The sequence below is a fragment of the Lotus japonicus genome, chromosome 1, assembly GCF_012489685.1.
Source record: "Lotus japonicus ecotype B-129 chromosome 1, LjGifu_v1.2".
Taxonomy (NCBI): domain Eukaryota; kingdom Viridiplantae; phylum Streptophyta; class Magnoliopsida; order Fabales; family Fabaceae; genus Lotus; species Lotus japonicus.
The window spans coordinates 2,471,468-2,489,897 of NC_080041.1; the positions used below are offsets into that span (position 1 = coordinate 2,471,468).

At 36.3% G+C, this 18,430-nt stretch overlaps 3 protein-coding genes and 1 long non-coding RNA gene across 5 annotated transcripts; 2 read left to right on the top strand and 2 right to left on the bottom strand.

Moving 5' to 3' along the window:
• Positions 1–5,648: 5,648 nt before the first annotated feature.
• On the bottom strand, positions 5,649–14,886 carry LOC130733026 (subtilisin-like protease SBT5.4). Of its 2 annotated transcripts, XM_057585069.1 has the most exons (10): positions 14,768–14,886; positions 14,587–14,684; positions 14,288–14,452; positions 13,910–13,989; positions 13,187–13,709; positions 12,982–13,079; positions 12,647–12,892; positions 12,428–12,542; positions 11,953–12,166; positions 11,318–11,451 (listed from the first exon to the last, which is right to left on the bottom strand). In XM_057585069.1, exons 3-10 carry the CDS (start codon positions 14,363–14,365, stop codon positions 11,363–11,365), a joined length of 1,443 nt encoding a protein of 480 aa, XP_057441052.1. In that variant the 5' UTR covers positions 14,366–14,452; positions 14,587–14,684; positions 14,768–14,886; the 3' UTR covers positions 11,318–11,362. The 2 variants fall into 2 exon arrangements, with proteins under 2 accessions (XP_057441053.1, XP_057441052.1); XM_057585070.1 differs by lacking the exons at positions 11,318–11,451; positions 14,587–14,684; positions 14,768–14,886 and adding exons at positions 5,649–5,912; positions 10,568–10,610 and having other exon boundaries at positions 14,288–14,576.
• On the top strand, positions 7,210–12,350 carry LOC130733028 (uncharacterized). The gene is made up of 2 exons (XR_009017280.1): positions 7,210–7,914; positions 11,121–12,350. It is a non-coding gene; the product is annotated as an uncharacterized LOC130733028 (long non-coding RNA).
• LOC130733027 (red chlorophyll catabolite reductase, chloroplastic-like) lies at positions 14,845–16,478 on the bottom strand. The gene is made up of 2 exons (XM_057585071.1): positions 16,110–16,478; positions 14,845–15,633 (listed from the first exon to the last, which is right to left on the bottom strand). Exons 1-2 carry the CDS (start codon positions 16,437–16,439, stop codon positions 15,022–15,024), a joined length of 942 nt encoding a protein of 313 aa, XP_057441054.1. The 5' UTR covers positions 16,440–16,478; the 3' UTR covers positions 14,845–15,021.
• Positions 16,479–17,567: 1,089 nt separating this feature from the next.
• LOC130731510 (scarecrow-like protein 21) lies at positions 17,568–18,353 on the top strand. The gene has a single exon (XM_057583817.1). The coding sequence runs from the start codon at positions 17,601–17,603 to the stop codon at positions 18,063–18,065; it is 465 nt and encodes a 154-aa protein (XP_057439800.1). The 5' UTR covers positions 17,568–17,600; the 3' UTR covers positions 18,066–18,353.
• The last annotated feature ends 77 nt before the right edge of the window (positions 18,354–18,430 follow it).

Consider the following 18,430-nt stretch of genomic DNA (forward strand, 5'->3'; position numbering starts at 1 on the left):
AGTGTTGGTAAATCCGCAAGTGTACGAATCCACCCGGTTTTAAATATCGAACTACAGGGATTGTGAGTGACTAAATTCAGCTTAAGCCTTGAGAATGAAGGTTTGTTTTATTGAAACAAAGATATGTCGAAGTAGTAATAAGGAAAAGGAAAAATAAAAAGACAATTCAGAAAATAACATGCTTTGGGTTCTTGTTCAACTAGTCAATTCAAGTACATCATTCTAAGCACATGTTCTCATGGATCTCTCCTTGATGATATAGCCTAGTTACTCACTTATTGATTCCTCACATAAGCAATTCTCTCATACTAAAAGCTAAGCCCAATTCCTTGTGTACTTAGTCATTTATATGAGGTTTTAGATCATGCAAATTCAGGCCATCAAACCCCAACCCTTCCTCTATTCCTAGTAGCAAGCATAGAAGGGGTAATCCCAAATCGTTTCCCTAATCTATAACAAACTTCCGTTCTGATTATAGAAAAGCAAAAAGCAAGCATGCATACAAGCTTAGATTGATGTTCAAAAATGGGATTCAAGGAAAGAAGAAGAACATGTGGGAAAGAACTTAAGATTATAACTTAAAGATGAAAAGTCTTACAAAGAAATCCAAAGCAAAAGAAGAGAGATTAGCCAAGCATGGCAAGAGCCATGCTTGGCTAAGAACCTGAATTACAAGCTTAGAAGCCCTCTCACACTCTCCTAGATGCTCCTCTACCTCTGAGTTTATGTAAAAATGAAAGTAGTCTCCCAGATTCCAAAAGAAAATGACTAAAATCCTATTTATAGACAAAAATCACGAGCCTGGGCTGTTCCTAGCGCTCAGGCGCCAATTCAGAGCGCCTGAGCGCCAATTGCATGCCCAAAACATGCACTCTGGAGCTAATTGGCGCCTAGGCGCCAATTCCCAGCGCCTGGGCGCCAATTCCAAAGGCTTCAGGAAATTGCACTAGCGCCTAGGCGCCAATTCCCAGCGCCTAAGCGCTCAAGCTCGCTTGGAAAAGACTCTTTGGCTTCTGTAACTCCTCTTTCAATCCTCTTTGAGTCCTCCTTCAATTCCGTGCTTCTTGGCCTTCTATTACCTTCAGTTTCTGCTCTCCAAACCTAACCAACAAGTCAAGGAAGAATCTAGAAGCTCAAAGAGCTCATTAGCACAAGAGGTCCTTCATAAAACAAAAGAAAATCATGCAAGTCCTAAACTTAACTTAAAATGCAAGAAAACTCCCTATAAAACTACAAAATTACCAAAACAAAACAAAGACTCAAGAAAAGAAAAAAATGCATGAGAATGCATGAAACACTACATGAGACACAAGAAAAAGACTCAAAACCTACAAGGAAAAACCCTAAAAACATCATATAAACCCGGGTCATCACACCACTATACTCAACGACAGCTCTCCCTCGAGCGTCACTAAGATTAGCTTGCCCTCAAGAACAAAGAATTGCTCCCAACACACATGCCAAAAGAAGGATACATTTTTAGAAAACCGGGGGATCAAGTAAATGCAGTTAGTTCCACGAGAAAGATTCAACAATCAACTTCATGCTACTCTTAGATAAAGAAGAATTAGAGTCCACTATGAGAAGCATTTAGAGCTAACATCCTAGCATGAGACAATTGTTTAGTGCACTGAGCACACAAGCAAGTTCATAGGTTCTGAGAATCATTTCCTCAAGAGCAACTAAAGTTGACAATGCATTATTGAATGAGACTTCAAAAGGGTTATGATGTTGGCTAGGTAAAGCACAAGGTAGGTGGTCCCTAAGAAAGACTAAGGCTGCACAAAATTTGAGTGTGGTCCTTCATGAAAACCGGAGCTTAAAGCAATTGATACTTAGCACACAAGTCTCTCAACCCCCTATTGTTTCATAATTTTTTCTTTTTTTTGGAACTCCACCCATTCCATGGAGTTCATTTTTTTCTTTTGACTTTTTTTTTTGAACTCCATCCGACCATGGAGTTCATCTTTTGAATTTTTTGAATTTTTTTCTTTGGGGCAAGAGACAATTGCATTTTCTATAAACTAGCTCCATTGAGAGTTAAGAACCACATCTCCCCATTTTTCCAACAAAACAACCAGCCCAAATAACAAAGGTAACAAAGAATTCTCCATAAGGCTCAAAAGGGTCAACTAGGGACAAAGATGTTATAAACCAAATTCTGAAGTCCGAGAAAACCTACCAGTCTCAAAAATGCAAGTCTCATAGAGCTACTCTCAAGGGTGCACCAAATGAAACACAGAACCAAGAAGTGCAAGTGAGTCAGGATCCTTCAGGGAAATTATATAGTGAAGGGTCAAAGATGGACCCTTGTGAACTCACATCAACTCTATCCTCAAGATAACACTTAGAAGACTGAAGTCTCATCCTCTCTTTCCCAAACATACAATCACTCCCCAAAAGAAAGCACAAAGTATCCACTTAAAAACATTTTCAAAACCAGCGTCATGTGAGTGAGCAAGACTTGGGAACATGTCATTTGGGTAAAGGGCATAAAGACCAAGGTACAAAAGACTCCATAAAAAAAAATGAATGATAAAAAAGATAAACAAAATCTATAAAAGAAAAATATGCTAAAAATGCATGGACTAAAACTCAGAGTAAGAAAAGAACCTCCTTCCAAGTGATTGAGTGCTTCCAAGTGTTCTCCTTTGGTCTTTCAAATGCTGGAAAACAAGGTGCTCAAGTGCTAATTGCCACCGCTCGAGCGCCATTGTATCCATTTTATTTCCTGGAAAAAAAACAGAAGAAACAAAACGTAAAACAGAAAAAAGAAACATGGGTTGTCTCCCATTCAGCCCTAAGTTATAGTCTTAGGTAGACTAAACTTCAAACTCGTAACTCAAACCAAAAATCACAAACAATCCCCGGCAACGGCGCCAAAAACTTGTTGGTAAATCCGCAAGTGTACGAATCCACCCGGTTTTAAATATCGAACCACAGGGATTGTGAGTGACTAAATTCAGCTTAAGCCTTGAGAATGAAGGTTTGTTTTATTGAAACAAAGATATGTCGAAGTAGTAATAAGGAAAAGGAAAAATAAAAAGACAATTCAGAAAATAACATGCTTTGGGTTCTTGTTCAACTAGTCAATTCAAGTACATCATTCTAAGCACATATTCTCATGGATCTCTCCTTGATGATATAGCCTAGTTACTCACTTATTGATTCCTCACATAAGCAATTCTCTCATACTAAAAGCTAAGTCCAATTCCTTCTGTACTTAGTCATTTATATGAGGTTTTAGATCATGCAAATTCAGGCCATCAAACCCCAACCCTTCCTCTATTCCTAGTAGCAAGCATAGAAGGGGTAATCCCAAATCGGTTCCCTAATCTATAACAAACTTCCGTTCTGATTATAGAAAAGCAAAAAGCAAGCATGCATACAAGCTTAGATTGATGTTCAGAAAATGGGATTCAAGGAAAGAAGAAGAACATGTGGGAAAGAACTTAAAGATGAAAAGTCTTACAAAGAAATCCAAAGCAAAAGAAGAGAGATTAGCAGAGCCATGCTTGGCTAGGAACCTGAATTACAAGCTTAGAAGCCCTCTCACACTCTCCTAGATGCTCCTCTACCTCTGAGTTTATGTAAAAATGAAAGTAGTCTCCCAGATTCCAAAAGAAAATGACTAAAATCCTATTTATAGACAAAAATCACGAGTCTGGGTTGTTCCTAGCGCTCAGGCGCCAATTCAGAGCGCCTGAGCGCCAATTGCATGCCCAAAACATGCACTCTGGAGCTAATTGGCGCCTGGGCGCCAATTCCAAAGGCTTCAGGAAATTGCACTAGCGCCTAGGCGCCAATTCCCAGCGCCTAGGCGCTCAAGCTCGCTTGGAAAAGTCTCTTTGGCTTCTGTAACTCCTCTTTCAATCCTCTTTAAGTCCTCCTTCAATTCCATGCTTCTTGGCCTTCTATTACCTTCAGTTTCTGCTCTCCAAACCTAACCAACAAGTCAAGGAAGAATCTAGAAGCTCAAAGAGCTCATTAGCACAAGAGGTCCTTCATAAAACAAAAGAAAATCATGCAAGTCCTAAACTTAACTTAAAATGCAAGAAAACTCCCTATAAAACTACAAAATTACCAAAACAAAACAAAGACTCAAGAAAAGATAAAAATGCATGAGAATGCATGAAACACTACATGAGACACAAGAAAAAGACTCAAAACCTACAAGGAAAAACCCTAAAAACATCATATAAACCCGGGTCATCAGTTAGGGACCAATAACTTATTTAAGCCATAACTAAATAGTATTTTTTTAGTGGAGTATAGATTCTCTTATCATTACTCCATATTGTTTTCAAGTTGCATTTTAAATTACCAGTGTGTTTGTTATTAGTGTGTTGATTTCTTGATGAAAACATTATTATGGAATTTCAAGTTTGAGTGTAAACTAAAAACACAGTTTAGATACCTACAGGTTCTGTGGCTCTCTTCTTCCATGCATTTTCAATTTCATCCTTATATGGTGCTAAAATATCTTTACATCTGGAATGATAGGAGTATGTCATCATGCAATTTCGTTTCATATGGTGCCCCGGTAATATGCTCTAAAGAAAAGTATCCTTTATCACCAACATTGAATTTTTATCAATCTCATTGATTATAAGTATCAGAAAATAAATAGTAATGACACTGAATGAGGAACACAGCAGTCTTGTCTTTTCAGGCACCATTTGGAAGCCTTTGAATTCCATTTTTAGCTCTACTAGAAAAGACTTTAGATGCTTGTGGATAAATTTCTTCCCAATGATAGAAAGAGATAATACAGGGTTTTATCTGCTTTCTATTTAAATGTCGAGCTCTACAAATGCAACACGAGAGCTTGTAATATGCTTGTGACATTAGCAGGTGTCTATCATCTCCACTCACGTGAATTCTATTAATGATTCGGTATCAACATAAGAAGCTGCAGATGATCATGAGCTTGTCATCCGACAATTAGTAAAAACTCGTGTTGTTAGGGTGTCAAAGATTAGTGACTAACAGCCCAAAGTTTGATCTTAATTTTGCTTGGATTGGGTCGACCATATGACCATGATGTCTCTTTATTTCCCAATCACTTAACACTAGATGAAAGGGAAGAAGGGGTAACTTTCATTACTGCCTCTCCTAAACCCCCACACGAGAGAATCACATTTACTTGGCTGCCTCAAAATTTGATGACCAATTTAACCCTTGTAGGTTATGTAGTAACTCAACCTGAGTGTAATGTTGAAAAATTTATAATAAATATATATTTCATTCTGTTAGTGAATAGTAGAACACATACCACACTTTCACGTCCAATGTATACCTTTGGGTGAAAACAATTGTCTTTTAATCATTATTATAACATGAAAAATATTGCAATTGAAATTTGAATTTTTTAATGTTTTTTGTTCTTGTGGTTGATTTCTTTCCTTGAAATAACTTGGAAGGAAATGCATTTTACTTGGATTCGATCATGGATGACTTTTCAGTAATTACCTCGACTGTTCGCGCGGTCTTGGTCTAGTTATCATAATTTGAGGAGGATGGTTAGATTCCATTGTAAACTTACCCCTTGACTCTAACATGAAAAAGAGTGATTAGTAGAGCACATATCACAGTTGCACCGGTATGTGCCTTTGGGAAGAAAACAAAGCATCTCTTAACAATGATCATTGCCATAATAAATTTACATTGTATTTAAACAATTTTATACTCCCGCGCAACACGTGAGCCTTAGTCTAGTAGTGTTTATGATTTCAGACCATTGAATGAATTAAATGAATCATAACAAATGTCTTTACGATTCACATGCTCTTAGCATTGCCATATATTAATACTACTTTATGGCAATCAGAAAATACTTGATTCGTATCACTCACCGGAATTTGAATTGCTTCATTCCTTCCCCGACCACGAGAGTTGTAAATTACAATAATCTAAATATGGGGAGAGCTCGTTAGAAGTTATGATTCAAAAATTAAATATAAAACAAATGAATACTTAGAAAAAGAGAGCAAAATATGTGATAAAAGAAATGGGTTTTATCAAACTCTCAAATCAACTTCTGATGGAGGACAACAAGAAAAGTAAATTGCAAATGTTAGAAAGAATTTGGGGGACATAACTCAACCTAAAAACTAACTCAAGAGTTGAGGGTTCCCCTACCATTTTTAAAGGCTATCTATATTATATTTCTAGCTAATGTGAAACTTCTAACACAATCCCCATACTTTTTCTAAAACGTGAACTATGTCTTTCAGGAATCATAGTCTACTGTGCTTCCCGAGCTCTGTCGGTAATTATTACCAAACAATTTCTTTACCCATATCTTCCACCAAGTCATGTAATGTTATCTTGCTACCATAATCATTCATCTTTATAAGATATTTTCAACCAAAACTTCAATGTGATGTTTCATGCACGCACCATGATGAGCATGGAGTATATCCTCAACCTCCAACAATGGATACGATTTAAAGCAACAAGCAATGTCAAAAAAACACGCTTCTCTTCCTCCTCCAAAGAATAAAAGCTTGCTGTCATATTTTCCCCTGTCACGCGCCAGGTATGATAATGTGGTTTCATGTATTACATATGATATTTATTTGATGGCTTCCATTATGACTTAAATATTAATGATTTACTATGGTATTGTATAAGTAAATAACTTTGAAAGCATGATTAACAGATTAGGTAAGCCTATGAGTTGCTGATAAATCCTATGTGGAAAAGAGTCTATGACATATTTGGTATTGATGAAGAACTTATGAGTACTTTCTTTTGCATTCTTTAAAACTCATGTCTATTTTTTATGATATGTTCCATGGGTTCTCATCCTTATTTACTGTCTTCTTCAATGTTCTTTTTGTGATATTTTATTTTATGGTAGCATGTTATTAAGAGTGCTAGCAAGCATTAAGCAGGAAAAAATATCTCACAGCTGGACTTCCCTTTACTACGTCCCCTTCTTGTGAGTCAAGACATACATCATAAATTATAGGCTTAAATAAGTTTTTCGTCCCTAACCTTTACATAATACCTGGTTTTCGTCCCTTGCCGGAGCAAAGGTGGGGTTTAGTCCCTAACCTTTGTCAAAACGTTTGGTTTTCGTCCCTCCGGAGCTTTGGGTCAACGCCGGAGCTCCGGTGGCCCATGTGGCATGGCCACGTGGGATTAATGAAGCCACGTGTTAATTCTTTTAATTTTTTTAAAATTTTTAAAAAAGGAAAAAATTATATTCTTCAAGCATCTTCTTCATCATCTTCATTTGAATCTTCAAAAACCCAGACAAAAATTCCTTCAACAAACATTGAATATTCATTCACTTCACATATCTTCATCTCCAAAGTCCAAACCCAGAATATAATTACCCCAAGCCTGGCAGCCCCCCAAATGCACTGAGATTTGGGAAGTTTTAATTTGCAAAATTAGAAGCAGATTTCAGAAACCTAAACCTAAGCACAAAGGGGACAAGTTAATTGCAGCAAAGGAGTGAGTGAGAAAGAGAGAGATAACAGGGTGAGAATAAAGAGAGCAAATTGAATTGAGCACCAAAGGCCACTGGAACCGGGGCGGTGACTGCAACTGGTGGTAAGTCCCTGCGTCTCTCTCGCACAAACCTTCTTTGTATCTCACTACACTCAGATCTAACAACATCAACTCAGATCCACAAAACCCAGAAAATCCATATCGAAAACCAATCCCTGCCTGAAGGAGAAGAAGGATCCATCAGCGCTGCTTGTTTGGGCATTTTCAGCTTCGTTCTTCAACCTTCAGTTTCGTTCTCCAGGACTCTACAATTTTTGGGGTTTCGTTCTCCAATTTGGGCTACTGTGACTCTCTATGCATGCTTCATTCCTCAATTAGGGTTTTTCTTCTTCTTCCAGATCAACACCACCATGAACTTGAACATCTTCAAGAAGAAAACCTCATCCAAAGGTAAAACCCAATCTCTTATCCTCTCTTCACAATTCCCCGTTTTTGTTGGAGGTTTCAATTTTGGGATTGTGTGCCCGTTCTAAAAATTCTTACTTTGGTTTCTCGTTGGCCAAATTGGCAATTTTTTGGGTGAGCGTGAGAAAGATTAGAACAGAGGTGAGGGATAATGGTTGGGGTTCTTTTGTGTGTTAGATGATATAGTGTGTTTATTTTATTTTCTGGATGTTATGATGAAGATGTTTGAGGAAGATGAAGAGCTAATGAGTATTTTTGGTTTTTTATTATTATTTTCTTTTTAAAAATTAATTAGATTTTTTTAATTTAAAAAAAATAACACCTGGCCTCATTAATCCCACGTGGCGATGCCACATGGGCCACCGGAGCTCCGACGTTGACCCAGAGCTCCGGAGGGACGAAAACCAAACGTTTTGGCAAAGGTTAGGGACTAAACCCCACCTTTGCTCCGGCGAGGGACGAAAATCAGGTATTATGTAAAGGTTAGGGACGAAAAACTTATTTAAGCCTAAATTATAAGAATTTTATGTTTGAGTTTCTCAAATGATATGTTACATGAAACTTTTTTTTAGTGATACATGCATCATTTTTCTACCTCAGGGTTTATTGATCATTCTTCTAAAAACATCACAGTAAGTGACTTCTGGTTTATATTTCCAGATGCAAAGCCATGGATAATTCAGGTAAATGTTGTGTAAAGAATCCAAATATTATGTAACTAATAATGTCTATAGCTAACGAGTAATAAGTACTCATTTACTTATTACTCATTAGTTATAGAAACTATGAATTACATAATATTTGCATTATTTACACTGCATGTACTTAAATTATCCTCAAAATATAGACCGGAAGTCACTTACAATGATGACTTTAGATGAATGATCAATAAACCATAAAGTAGAAAAATGATGCATGCATCACTAAAAAAAATCCATGTAACATATACTTTGAAAAACTCTGACATAAAATTACTATCATTCATAATGTATGTCTTGACTCCTCATAAGAGATGTAGTAAAGGAAAGTTCAATTGTCAGATAGTTTTCCCTACATAACGCTTGCTAGGACTCTCAATAACATGCTAATATAAAAAAAAAATATAAAAAAACAACATTGAAGATGGCAGTAAATCAGGGATAGACTCATGGAACATATCATCAAAAGTAAAAACATACATGAGGTTTAAAGAAGGGAAAAGAAAGTACCCACAAGTTCTTCATCAATCCTAAATATGTCAGACTCTCTTTTCCACAAAGAACAACAACTCATAGGCATATCTAATATATTAATCATGCTCTCAAAGTTTTTTACTTATACAATACCATAGTAAACATTTAGGTTATAATGAAAGTTATCAAATAAATAACATATTTAATACATAAAACCACATTATCAATATCTCGGACGTGACAGGGAAAATACCAAATTAAAAATAAGAAGGCTAAAAAGCATTTTTGCCCCCTGATGTTTCAAGTTTGTGCAAATTCTGCCCCTATCTATTTTTGTCGATGTTTCTACCCCTCATGTTTTCAAACAGTGGGGTAGACGGTGCACTGTTTGAAAACATGAGGGGTAGACGGTGCACTGTTTGAAAACATGAGGGGTAGAAACATCGACAAAAATAGAGTAGGGGCAGAATTTACACAAACTTGAAACATCAGGGGCCAAAAGTGCTTTTTAGCCAAATAAGAATACTATTATCCCATTCCTTGGATACAATTTCTCTCCTTTGAAACATGTGTGTGAGTTTTAGTATCCAAAAACATTTTAAGATATTATTTTTAAAGGAGTCATATTGCTTGTAATGATTCAATCTACATGGGTGGGAGGAAACTGGATGGTTTTTAAATTTTTACAAACAAGTTAAAGTTAAATTAAGATATCCAATTCGGACATTTCATTGGCCTGAATCTTCTTTGCTTTCAGAGGAACTCTCACCATCACACAACATTATTTTCCAACAAGGACCAAATTTAGCATGTAGATAGAATTCAACGCCTACCAATCAATAGTCTTATCTAACTAGCTAAAATTAATTGGTTAACTTCACAAAGCAGAGACCTTATCTCAACCTTACATTTGAATCTCTCATGCCTAAACAAAGCACTCATCTCCATATATCTTCTCCGGTAGCGTTTGCAACAACTTTTTAAAGCAGTTATGCACTTCATAATCATAATGTCAAGGCTGTTTATGTAGATCTCTTATTTTAGTAGATTCATTGCTTTAGAACCATAATGATTAATGACGGGATTAACATGTACTTGAAAAGATCATTTTGTAGACATTACAAAGTTAAAATCAATTCAACATTCTCTGGGTTTTAAGCAATTAAGTGTAATTCATTTAATGATCAAACTGGTCTTCTAAGAAAAATAAACTAAAAACAAACACGATAAAGTTCAACTAGGTTCAGAAAAAGCATAAACCTACTAGAATGATCTTGATTAGTGTTCTTCTCCCATGTTTAATAGATGATACATTGCTATTCCGATCCTCTTTAAAGACTTCCTTATGAATTATCCAGAAATAATCAAAACATAAATTATATATGAATGACCTTTTCTTCTTATGAGGATTCTACCCATCATACAAGTAAGATTAGACAGCTCATAAAGGACCTCTCAAAACTAACCTTTATAAACTCGTGAAAATCAGAAACTTCCACATCCGGATTCCTGAGAGACCTTGTAAAAAGAGTTATAAGATCATTGATAAGTATAGTGATAAAATGTCAAAAAGGTGCCATGCAAAAGTTTAACACATTCAGGACAAACTATTACAGATCAACAAATTCAATAAACTATATCATAAGCAAAAATCATTGTACTTTATTTGAATTACTTTACTTAAAGAATAGAACCTTCCTGTTACCACCATTAAACTCCTTTACATGGTGTTAAAATCCTAATTAAAAGCAAATCCTTAGACCTAGAATGGATCTAACCCCAGCCGTCCAAGGTAACTTGAATAAAAAGTAACCTAAAACAATACAAAGTACCAAAGCTGTAGAGTGAGCATAGAGTAATACCATTGCAAACTGCAAAGCCACTAAACTATCCCCAACAGAAACCAAATAGTATTTAATATAATCAACCCTTTTTCCCTACAACGTATGCACTGCTTAAGAGTAAAATCATGTTTGGACTCATATATTGCAAAAAAATAATTAAACTTTTGTTTCGCAGAACTGCATTAAGGAAGTACTTCAAGCAGTGTCCATATCCTGATGAAAAGCATATAAAAGATTTGGGCTATGATTTCGATCATTTGCAAGTCAAGTTTTGGTTTCAAAAGAGAGTATGGTAGGTAGGTGCTGTGTGGAATTAGGGAGAGAGGGAAGAACAGAGAGAATAGAGAGGGAAACAAGGAAAAAGAAGTATCATTATCATTAACAATATTCAACATATCTCAACTACAAGGCCAATCCCTATTTATATGCGTAACAATATGCAAATGGAGTTGCTTCTTCATGGAAACGATCCTTGATTGGTCTTTTGCTGTTATCCATTGTGCTTGCTGTGATAGTTTTGAGAAACAAAAAGAAAGCTTATAATGAGATATTAATTGTTCAGATTTTGTGACAAATTACTAACATACTGGTGAAGATATTGATGAGAATTTGTGACATATTACTGAGATATTGTTGCAACTGTGATCTTATCGGATATTATGGCCCCGTTTGGAAGAGATATTTTAGCATTACCTATAAGTTGTTTTGAACTTGTTTTCATAAGTTGTTCAGATTAAATCATGAATAAGCACTTATGCCTACCTATAACAAATTTTCAGTTTATTTCAATTAGCTTCTCAAATAATCTTATGAATAGCACTGAATTAAGCTATCTACCTAAGGGCATCTTATATGTATTGGATATGCTGAATCTAATAATATCGCATCAATATCTTCGCCAGTATCTCAGTAATTTATCACAGAATCTCATTAGCTTAGCAAAAAGGATGTAGCAAATTGTCAAGAAAACAAATTTTGAAACATGTTGGGAGATTCTTTGATTGTACCGGTGGTCATAATTGCTGACTTGATAGCTGCTGGACTCCATTCTGGATGAAGTGTTTTGAGAAGGCCTACAATGCCAGATACATGGGGGCATGCCATGGAAGTTCCAGTCAATGAATTTAAAGGAACCCTTCTATCATCTGATAGTAATCCAGATACACTTGTGGCTTCTGAGTAAGCAGCAATTATGTTCACCCCAGGTGCAGTTATGTCAGGCTGAAAAAACAAAACCAATTGTAACAAAATCAATTATCTACACATGATATGAAAGGAACAAATGAGGTGCTTATGTTTGCATATCTGTTGGCACCGGTGCAAACAAATGTTAGCATGCACTTCAAGATAAAAAGTGAACCGAGCTTTTCTTATGTATTAAGATGAACGTTTATTTTACATTGCACTTAACTAGTATCCAAACAGAGCTATTGGAATTAAATGTGAGCATAGTAAAGTTGAAAGTGAAACTTAAAGGTAAACCTTTAGAATTGATGGTTGGATGGTGTTAGGTCCTCTAGATGAGAATGAAGCAACCACTGGAGCTGGAATTGTTGGAAATTTTGTCTTTGGTTTAGTCATGTAAGACACAGGGTTCCTGCAATATACATGTATATATAGAACCATTGATTGCTATAAGTGAGTCCATTTTAAGAGCTTGATATAAGAAAACAAAAGATTGATTACATGAAAGAAAATTACATTTTATGTTTGATGTAGGAATAAATGTATTCACCATCCGTGTAGTTGATATGTGAAGCTGGTAAAACATGAGGGTATGCCATGAAATCATATAAGTTTTGACCATCATTGGCCAAAACCATTCCAACAGCGCCTGCAGAAGCAGCTTCTGAGCCTTGTAGAACTACAGAAAACTTATCTTCAAGACAGACCACGATTTTTCCCTTCAACTTTTCAGCATCAAGAGTTCCCTCACGGCAGAGTTTGCTGCAAGAGTTCATGATTTACGTCATGAAACAATCTTTCTAACATAAAAAAAAAATCATAGCAACTGCTCTTAGAGCATTTAAACTCACGCTTCTTGAGGCAGTGCATTTGCTTTATTGGCGTTCTCAGCACTAATCAAAGGATAGAACTTCTTTGATGGCAAGCCCATAGAAGAAAGTCTAGGACCCTGACAAAGCAAAATGAACCAAATTCAAGCTCATCCAAAAATTAACTTTTTGGGGTAGTTTGTTCTTGAGTGTAATGCATTGACTTGAAATAGAAAAAAGGAAATACCTTAAGCTTCTTCTTGTCACCAAGCTTAACATAACTGGTGAAGTCACTATCTGTTGTGCTAGCAGCAACAGTGAACAACCAGGGTGCCACATTAGAAATAGTCCCAGGATAAGGTCCCCTATTCCCAGCAGAGCTAGCAACAACTCTACCATTTGAAACTGCATGGAAGGAACCTATAGATATTGGGTCAGAAAACAGCTCTTCGGGCTGCCTCCCACCAAGAGAAACTGAAATCACATCTACACCGTCGCTTATGGCGGCCTCGAAACCGGCTAAGATATCTGCAAAGTAGCAGCTACCTGTGCTCATTATCGGCCAACACACCTTATAGGCTGCAACATGTGCCTTTGGAGATCCTCCTTTGGCAGTGCCATTACCATTACCATTACCAAAGACATTTACTCCGTCAACAAAGTTACCCCCAGCAGTTGACAGAGTATGTGAACCATGGCCATCAGTGTCACGTGCAGAAGAAAATAATGCATCAGAACATTGGGAGAAAAATCTTACTCCAACTAGCTTCCTGCATGTGGAACAATAATAACATGTTTGGATCAGAATCAATGCTTAAACTCAAAAAATACTCAGAGAAGCTTCTTCCCCATATTTAATTATGGATTTAGAATCAATTGTAGAAGGGTTTCGAAAATTGCACTTAGGTGTTATATTGTTCATAAGAAAGAAAAAAAGCAATAATTTGTTATCTGGGCTATCAAAGTTGACCATTTGACAGATCCTCTTCCACTTGGATGGAATTGGCCCCATTCCTTGGTCGCTAAAACTCTTGGATTCTGGCCATACACCTATTCAAGAAGAGGAATTTGTCACAAATTGTGTATGAAAATCATAGGAACTGAGTTGAAGGATGAAAATCTTTTGTCGCCAAATATTGTTTTATTTCTGTCTCACTAATGAAATTGTCATGTCTAACGTACAAATGTAATTTGTAATCGCCTCACCCATGTACACTGGGTGTTATTTTTTAATTGACATGGTAAAATTTCATTAGTGAGATAGGAAAATGTGACGCAAAACGAGACATAAGATTTGTATCCTTAATGAACATATTTTTAGTTTTGACTATAAGACTATGAAACTTACCTGAATCAAGGTTACCAATGATTGTGCCTTCACCATATCTTGCCCTCTCCCAAGTAGAGTCCTTAGGAACTGTTCCATTTCTTTCGAGTCCAAGAAATTCCCATGACCGGGTAGTGTGCAGTTGATACATTTTGTTCAAGAATACAGACACTACATTTGGATTTTCTGCACACACCAATTTGCAGGTTGAAAATGATGTGACTTACTTTCAAGTACTCACATTATATTGAAACAGATTTTGAAAACACTATATGGAAGGAGTTCAATACACTAGTAGCACTTGCTAGTAATTTTCCTACTCTTTAGTCCTTCTGCTTCTTCCTCTTCTAGTAGTGCAGCAAAACCGTTGATGTGCCTATTATAGGAGTAGAATATTGCATCCTTGGCTTTCTCATGGCTGTGAATATTTATATATGTGGAGTTATCATTTTCTTCTATTCAATGTCAGAAATTAATAGGAGTTTATGAAAAATTGTGTACCTCCCCAGGACAGAGCCTAGTTATTTATATAAGCAGAGTCATACTCAAGCACACATACCAAGAATGCAACATGAAGCTTGTCAAATGAACTTATGAACATACCAGTTGAATACTCATAAGAACAATATGTTCACTTTTTATCTTGGAGTACATGTGAATGTCCATTTGTATTAGTGCAAACGGATAACCAAACACACCTAAGTACAAGTAACCATAAAGTATCTAATTCTAAGAGTTCCAAATAAATGTGCATCTCAGACAGCAAAGTACTCCTTGATGGCTTCCAGTATTCTGTTTGCTGCTTCTGGACCAAACAACCTTGGAAAGCTTGAACCAAGATCAACCTCTATAGTCTTGTTTCTAATGAGACCATCCCTTTTTTTCAGATAAGCTCTGTCTTCCTCTCCTACTTCTCGCATGGCACAAGCACAATGATCCAACCAGATCCCCAACACTTGCTTTGAAATGGGGTCCAGATGGTTCTTGATGATCTCCTCCATTCGCTCTTCGTCGCCATTTTCAGTCTGAATACGAACCATGATAGCTGTAGGGGATGCAACGGTGCGTATAAAAAGGGAGGAGGAGAAGTAAGGCTGAACCTCTGGCACTCTCTCCAGAGCCTGCCTGTGTGTGTCAAGTTTTGTGTCTTCATAGAAAGTTTTGAGGTAATCTGGCCAAAGAACAGGATCTTTCCGAGGAGGCAAATCAAGAATGAGAATCACCATAGTTGGACTACTTCGGATTAGTTCAAACACAAAATTTGGTGCATCATTTGAACTGTTGAGATAGGCTGAAAGACTTGTTATGTCTAAGGATCCTCCTGTTGGCAGCGCAGCATGCACCCAGCTTCCCAACACAAAATCTATCTGAGACAAATGCAAAACAGGACCAAATTCAGAATAAAACAATGAAATTGTTCTCCTTCCACATAAATAAGTTCACTATCCAACAAGCAAACAAATCCTTTATGATGAAAAATAGAAGCCAGGCTTTTTTTGTGTGTAGTATAGGTATCTCCACAGGAGACAATCCTATTCGAGCCGAAGGAACATGATAGAGCTTCTTAGAATCAACTCTCCACTTAGAAGCTTATTTTGATAATTGATTTTGACTTCAGAATCAATTGTAGAGAGATTTCAAAACATGCACTTAATCAAACATGCATGCACTTAATCAGTTGTTGCCTAACAGTTGGGTCCCAACTTGCAAAATTCAAGAAGCACAGAAGGCAAAAGAAAACAACTTTGTCCAATTTCTAACAATCCAAAACTAAAACTTAGAAAGCCATCATACAAATCACTCAAAAAGTGATTTTGAGAGAATAAAGAAGATGGGAACTTACTGGGGAGTCAGTGTGACCAGGTCTGATATGCAATGAAACCTGGGCAGCACCAGTCTGGCTCTGATAATGCTGAACATCAGGGGGAAGTGAGCAAGGAAGAAGCTGAGAGTGGAAGCGATTCTCGAATGATGAAACGAGATCAACCATGAGGTTCTTGTGGGGAGCTGAAACGAAGGGGAAGTCCAGGAATTTGCTGCGGCCATTGGTCTCCATGGCAGAAGAAGAAGAAGAAGAAGAAGCAGAGAGTTGAAGCCTTGAAGAAGAAGAAGATAAGAGGGAGAATGGTGGTGTGTGTAGGAAATTGCGACAGGCAGAGATCATCACTTCCATCAGAATCAGGGAGAAAAATTTTTCTACATAAAATGTTTTTTGTTCACTATTCGATAAAATATGGTTATATATTCTTATAGTTTTTTATTATTTTTTATTGCCATAGGTCTTTTATTTCTTTACAAAAATGAAAAATATTAATAAGTACTAAAATTAAAGTGTGTCAATTTTAGTTAAAAAAAAGTGTGTAAATTTGTCCTTAAATAATAGCTCAAGTGATAAGAGTTATGCGACGTATAAGTTAAGGTGAGGAAGATTCAGGAATCAATACCTAGAGGGTGCAATTTATATAAGACATCAATCAACAAAAAATGTTACACCTCTTCAGGAAGATGAGTTTAAATAATTAGTAAGACGAGTTTAATTAATTACTACACATTAATTATGTAACACAGTCATCTAATTGGCACACCTTGAACACATTGATCTTTCATGTCATAATGAAATTTAAATTTAGAAATATTTAAAGTTGAAAATATAGAGGTATAATTTTTTTTGGTACAAACTGGCCATATAGATTTCTAAGTCAATTAACATCTATTTTCTAAGTTAGTTAACTTCTTTCTGTTTTTTATTAATCAAGTTATCAAGGTTTTCTTACAACTAATAATCATGAGATTACTCTCTCATCTCATTATTGCCCAAAGCGGCATCAAACTACCAATAAATTTTTTTTCAATTCAGAAAATTTGAGAATCAAATCATCAACCACTTATTTAAAAGATACTAATCAACTCTAACCAACTTCATTCTAAGTTCTAACCTACTTTAGCTAATACTAAAATTTATATACTTGTTCAATTTGAAATACATATGTTTTTTTTGTTTTGATAAGCTTGAAATACATGTGTAAGTAGAGACAAAGAGATTTTTTATAAATTTTACTACTCTAAAATCATATTAGAAATAAAAAAAAAATTATTTCAAAAAAAAAATCCACCTGCAGATAGTGGAGATTCCTTTGTGAAATGAAGAGGAAGAATCAAGGTACAACTAAATTTAGGCAATCATCCCCCAGGAGATTTTTTAATAGAGTAATGTATTCCCCACCCCCACCCCCCCTAAATTTTTTATATTATTCACTTCAATTATGAATGTTGATATTGCTTAATATGTGTTAGATTTTCTCCCTCCTAACCCCTTTTTTCTGGTTCCATCCCTATGCAGAATCACCGCAACCGGTTGTTGAGATTGGCAAAGTGCTTGTCTCCTAAGGTAGTGACACTGGTTGAGCAAGAATCAAACACCAATAACCTCCCATTCTTGCCGCGTTTCGTCGAGACAATGAACTACTACTTGGCAGTTTTTGAGTCAATTGATGCCGCTCTTCCAAGGGAGCACAGAGAAAGGATCAATGTGGAGCAACATTGCTTGGCACGAGAAGTTGTCAACTTAGTGGCATGTGAAGGAGCAGAAAGAGTGGAACGCCATGAGCTTCTGAAGAAGTGGAGATCGCGTTTCGAAATGGCTGGATTCACACCATATCCATTGAGCTCCTTTATTAATTGTTCAATAAAGAATCTTCAGGAAAGCTACCAAGGACATTACACTCTAGAAGAGAGAGATGGTGCTCTATGTCTAGGGTGGAGGAATCGTGTTCTTGTTTCCTCTTGTGCTTGGAGATGACAATCCAATGACAACAACAAAACAGCAACAACAACACAGGTTTTATCCCACTAAGTGTGATCAGCTGTATGAATCACTTGATCCATATTAAAGATACAACCAGTTTTACGCTGCCGCAGGCCTAACACACATTCCTCCTTCACTCAGGCTTAGTTGTCATTGCAGGCTTTTAGTTAGTTTATGTATCATAATTATATCTCGTTCCCCAAAATTCATCATGTCATACTCAAATTATTCTCTAATTTGTAACAGAGCATATTAAGTTTTATTTCATAATGTCAGTACAAGAAGGACTATCTATTCTGAATTTTGCTATGCAACTTGCTTTACAGTTACCAAATATAAAAATAATCATGACAAATTAC

Coding starts and splice junctions, on each gene's coding strand:
- LOC130733026 (XM_057585069.1), bottom strand. CDS start 14,365: ATGGAACAGTTCCTAAGGACTCTACTTGGGAGAGGGCAAGATATGGTG. Junction 13,710..13,909: donor GGAAGAGGATCTGTCAAATG/GTCAACTTTGAT, acceptor TTCCACATGCAG/GAAGCTAGTTGGAGTAAGAT. Junction 11,452..11,952: donor GTCAGCAATTATGACCACCG/GTACAATCAAAG, acceptor AAACTATCACAG/CAAGCACAATGGATAACAGC.
- LOC130733027 (XM_057585071.1), bottom strand. CDS start 16,439: ATGGAAGTGATGATCTCTGCCTGTCGCAATTTCCTACACACACCACCA. Junction 15,634..16,109: donor CTGGTCACACTGACTCCCCA/GTAAGTTCCCAT, acceptor CATTTGTCTCAG/ATAGATTTTGTGTTGGGAAG.
- LOC130731510 (XM_057583817.1), top strand. CDS start 17,601: ATGCAGAATCACCGCAACCGGTTGTTGAGATTGGCAAAGTGCTTGTCT.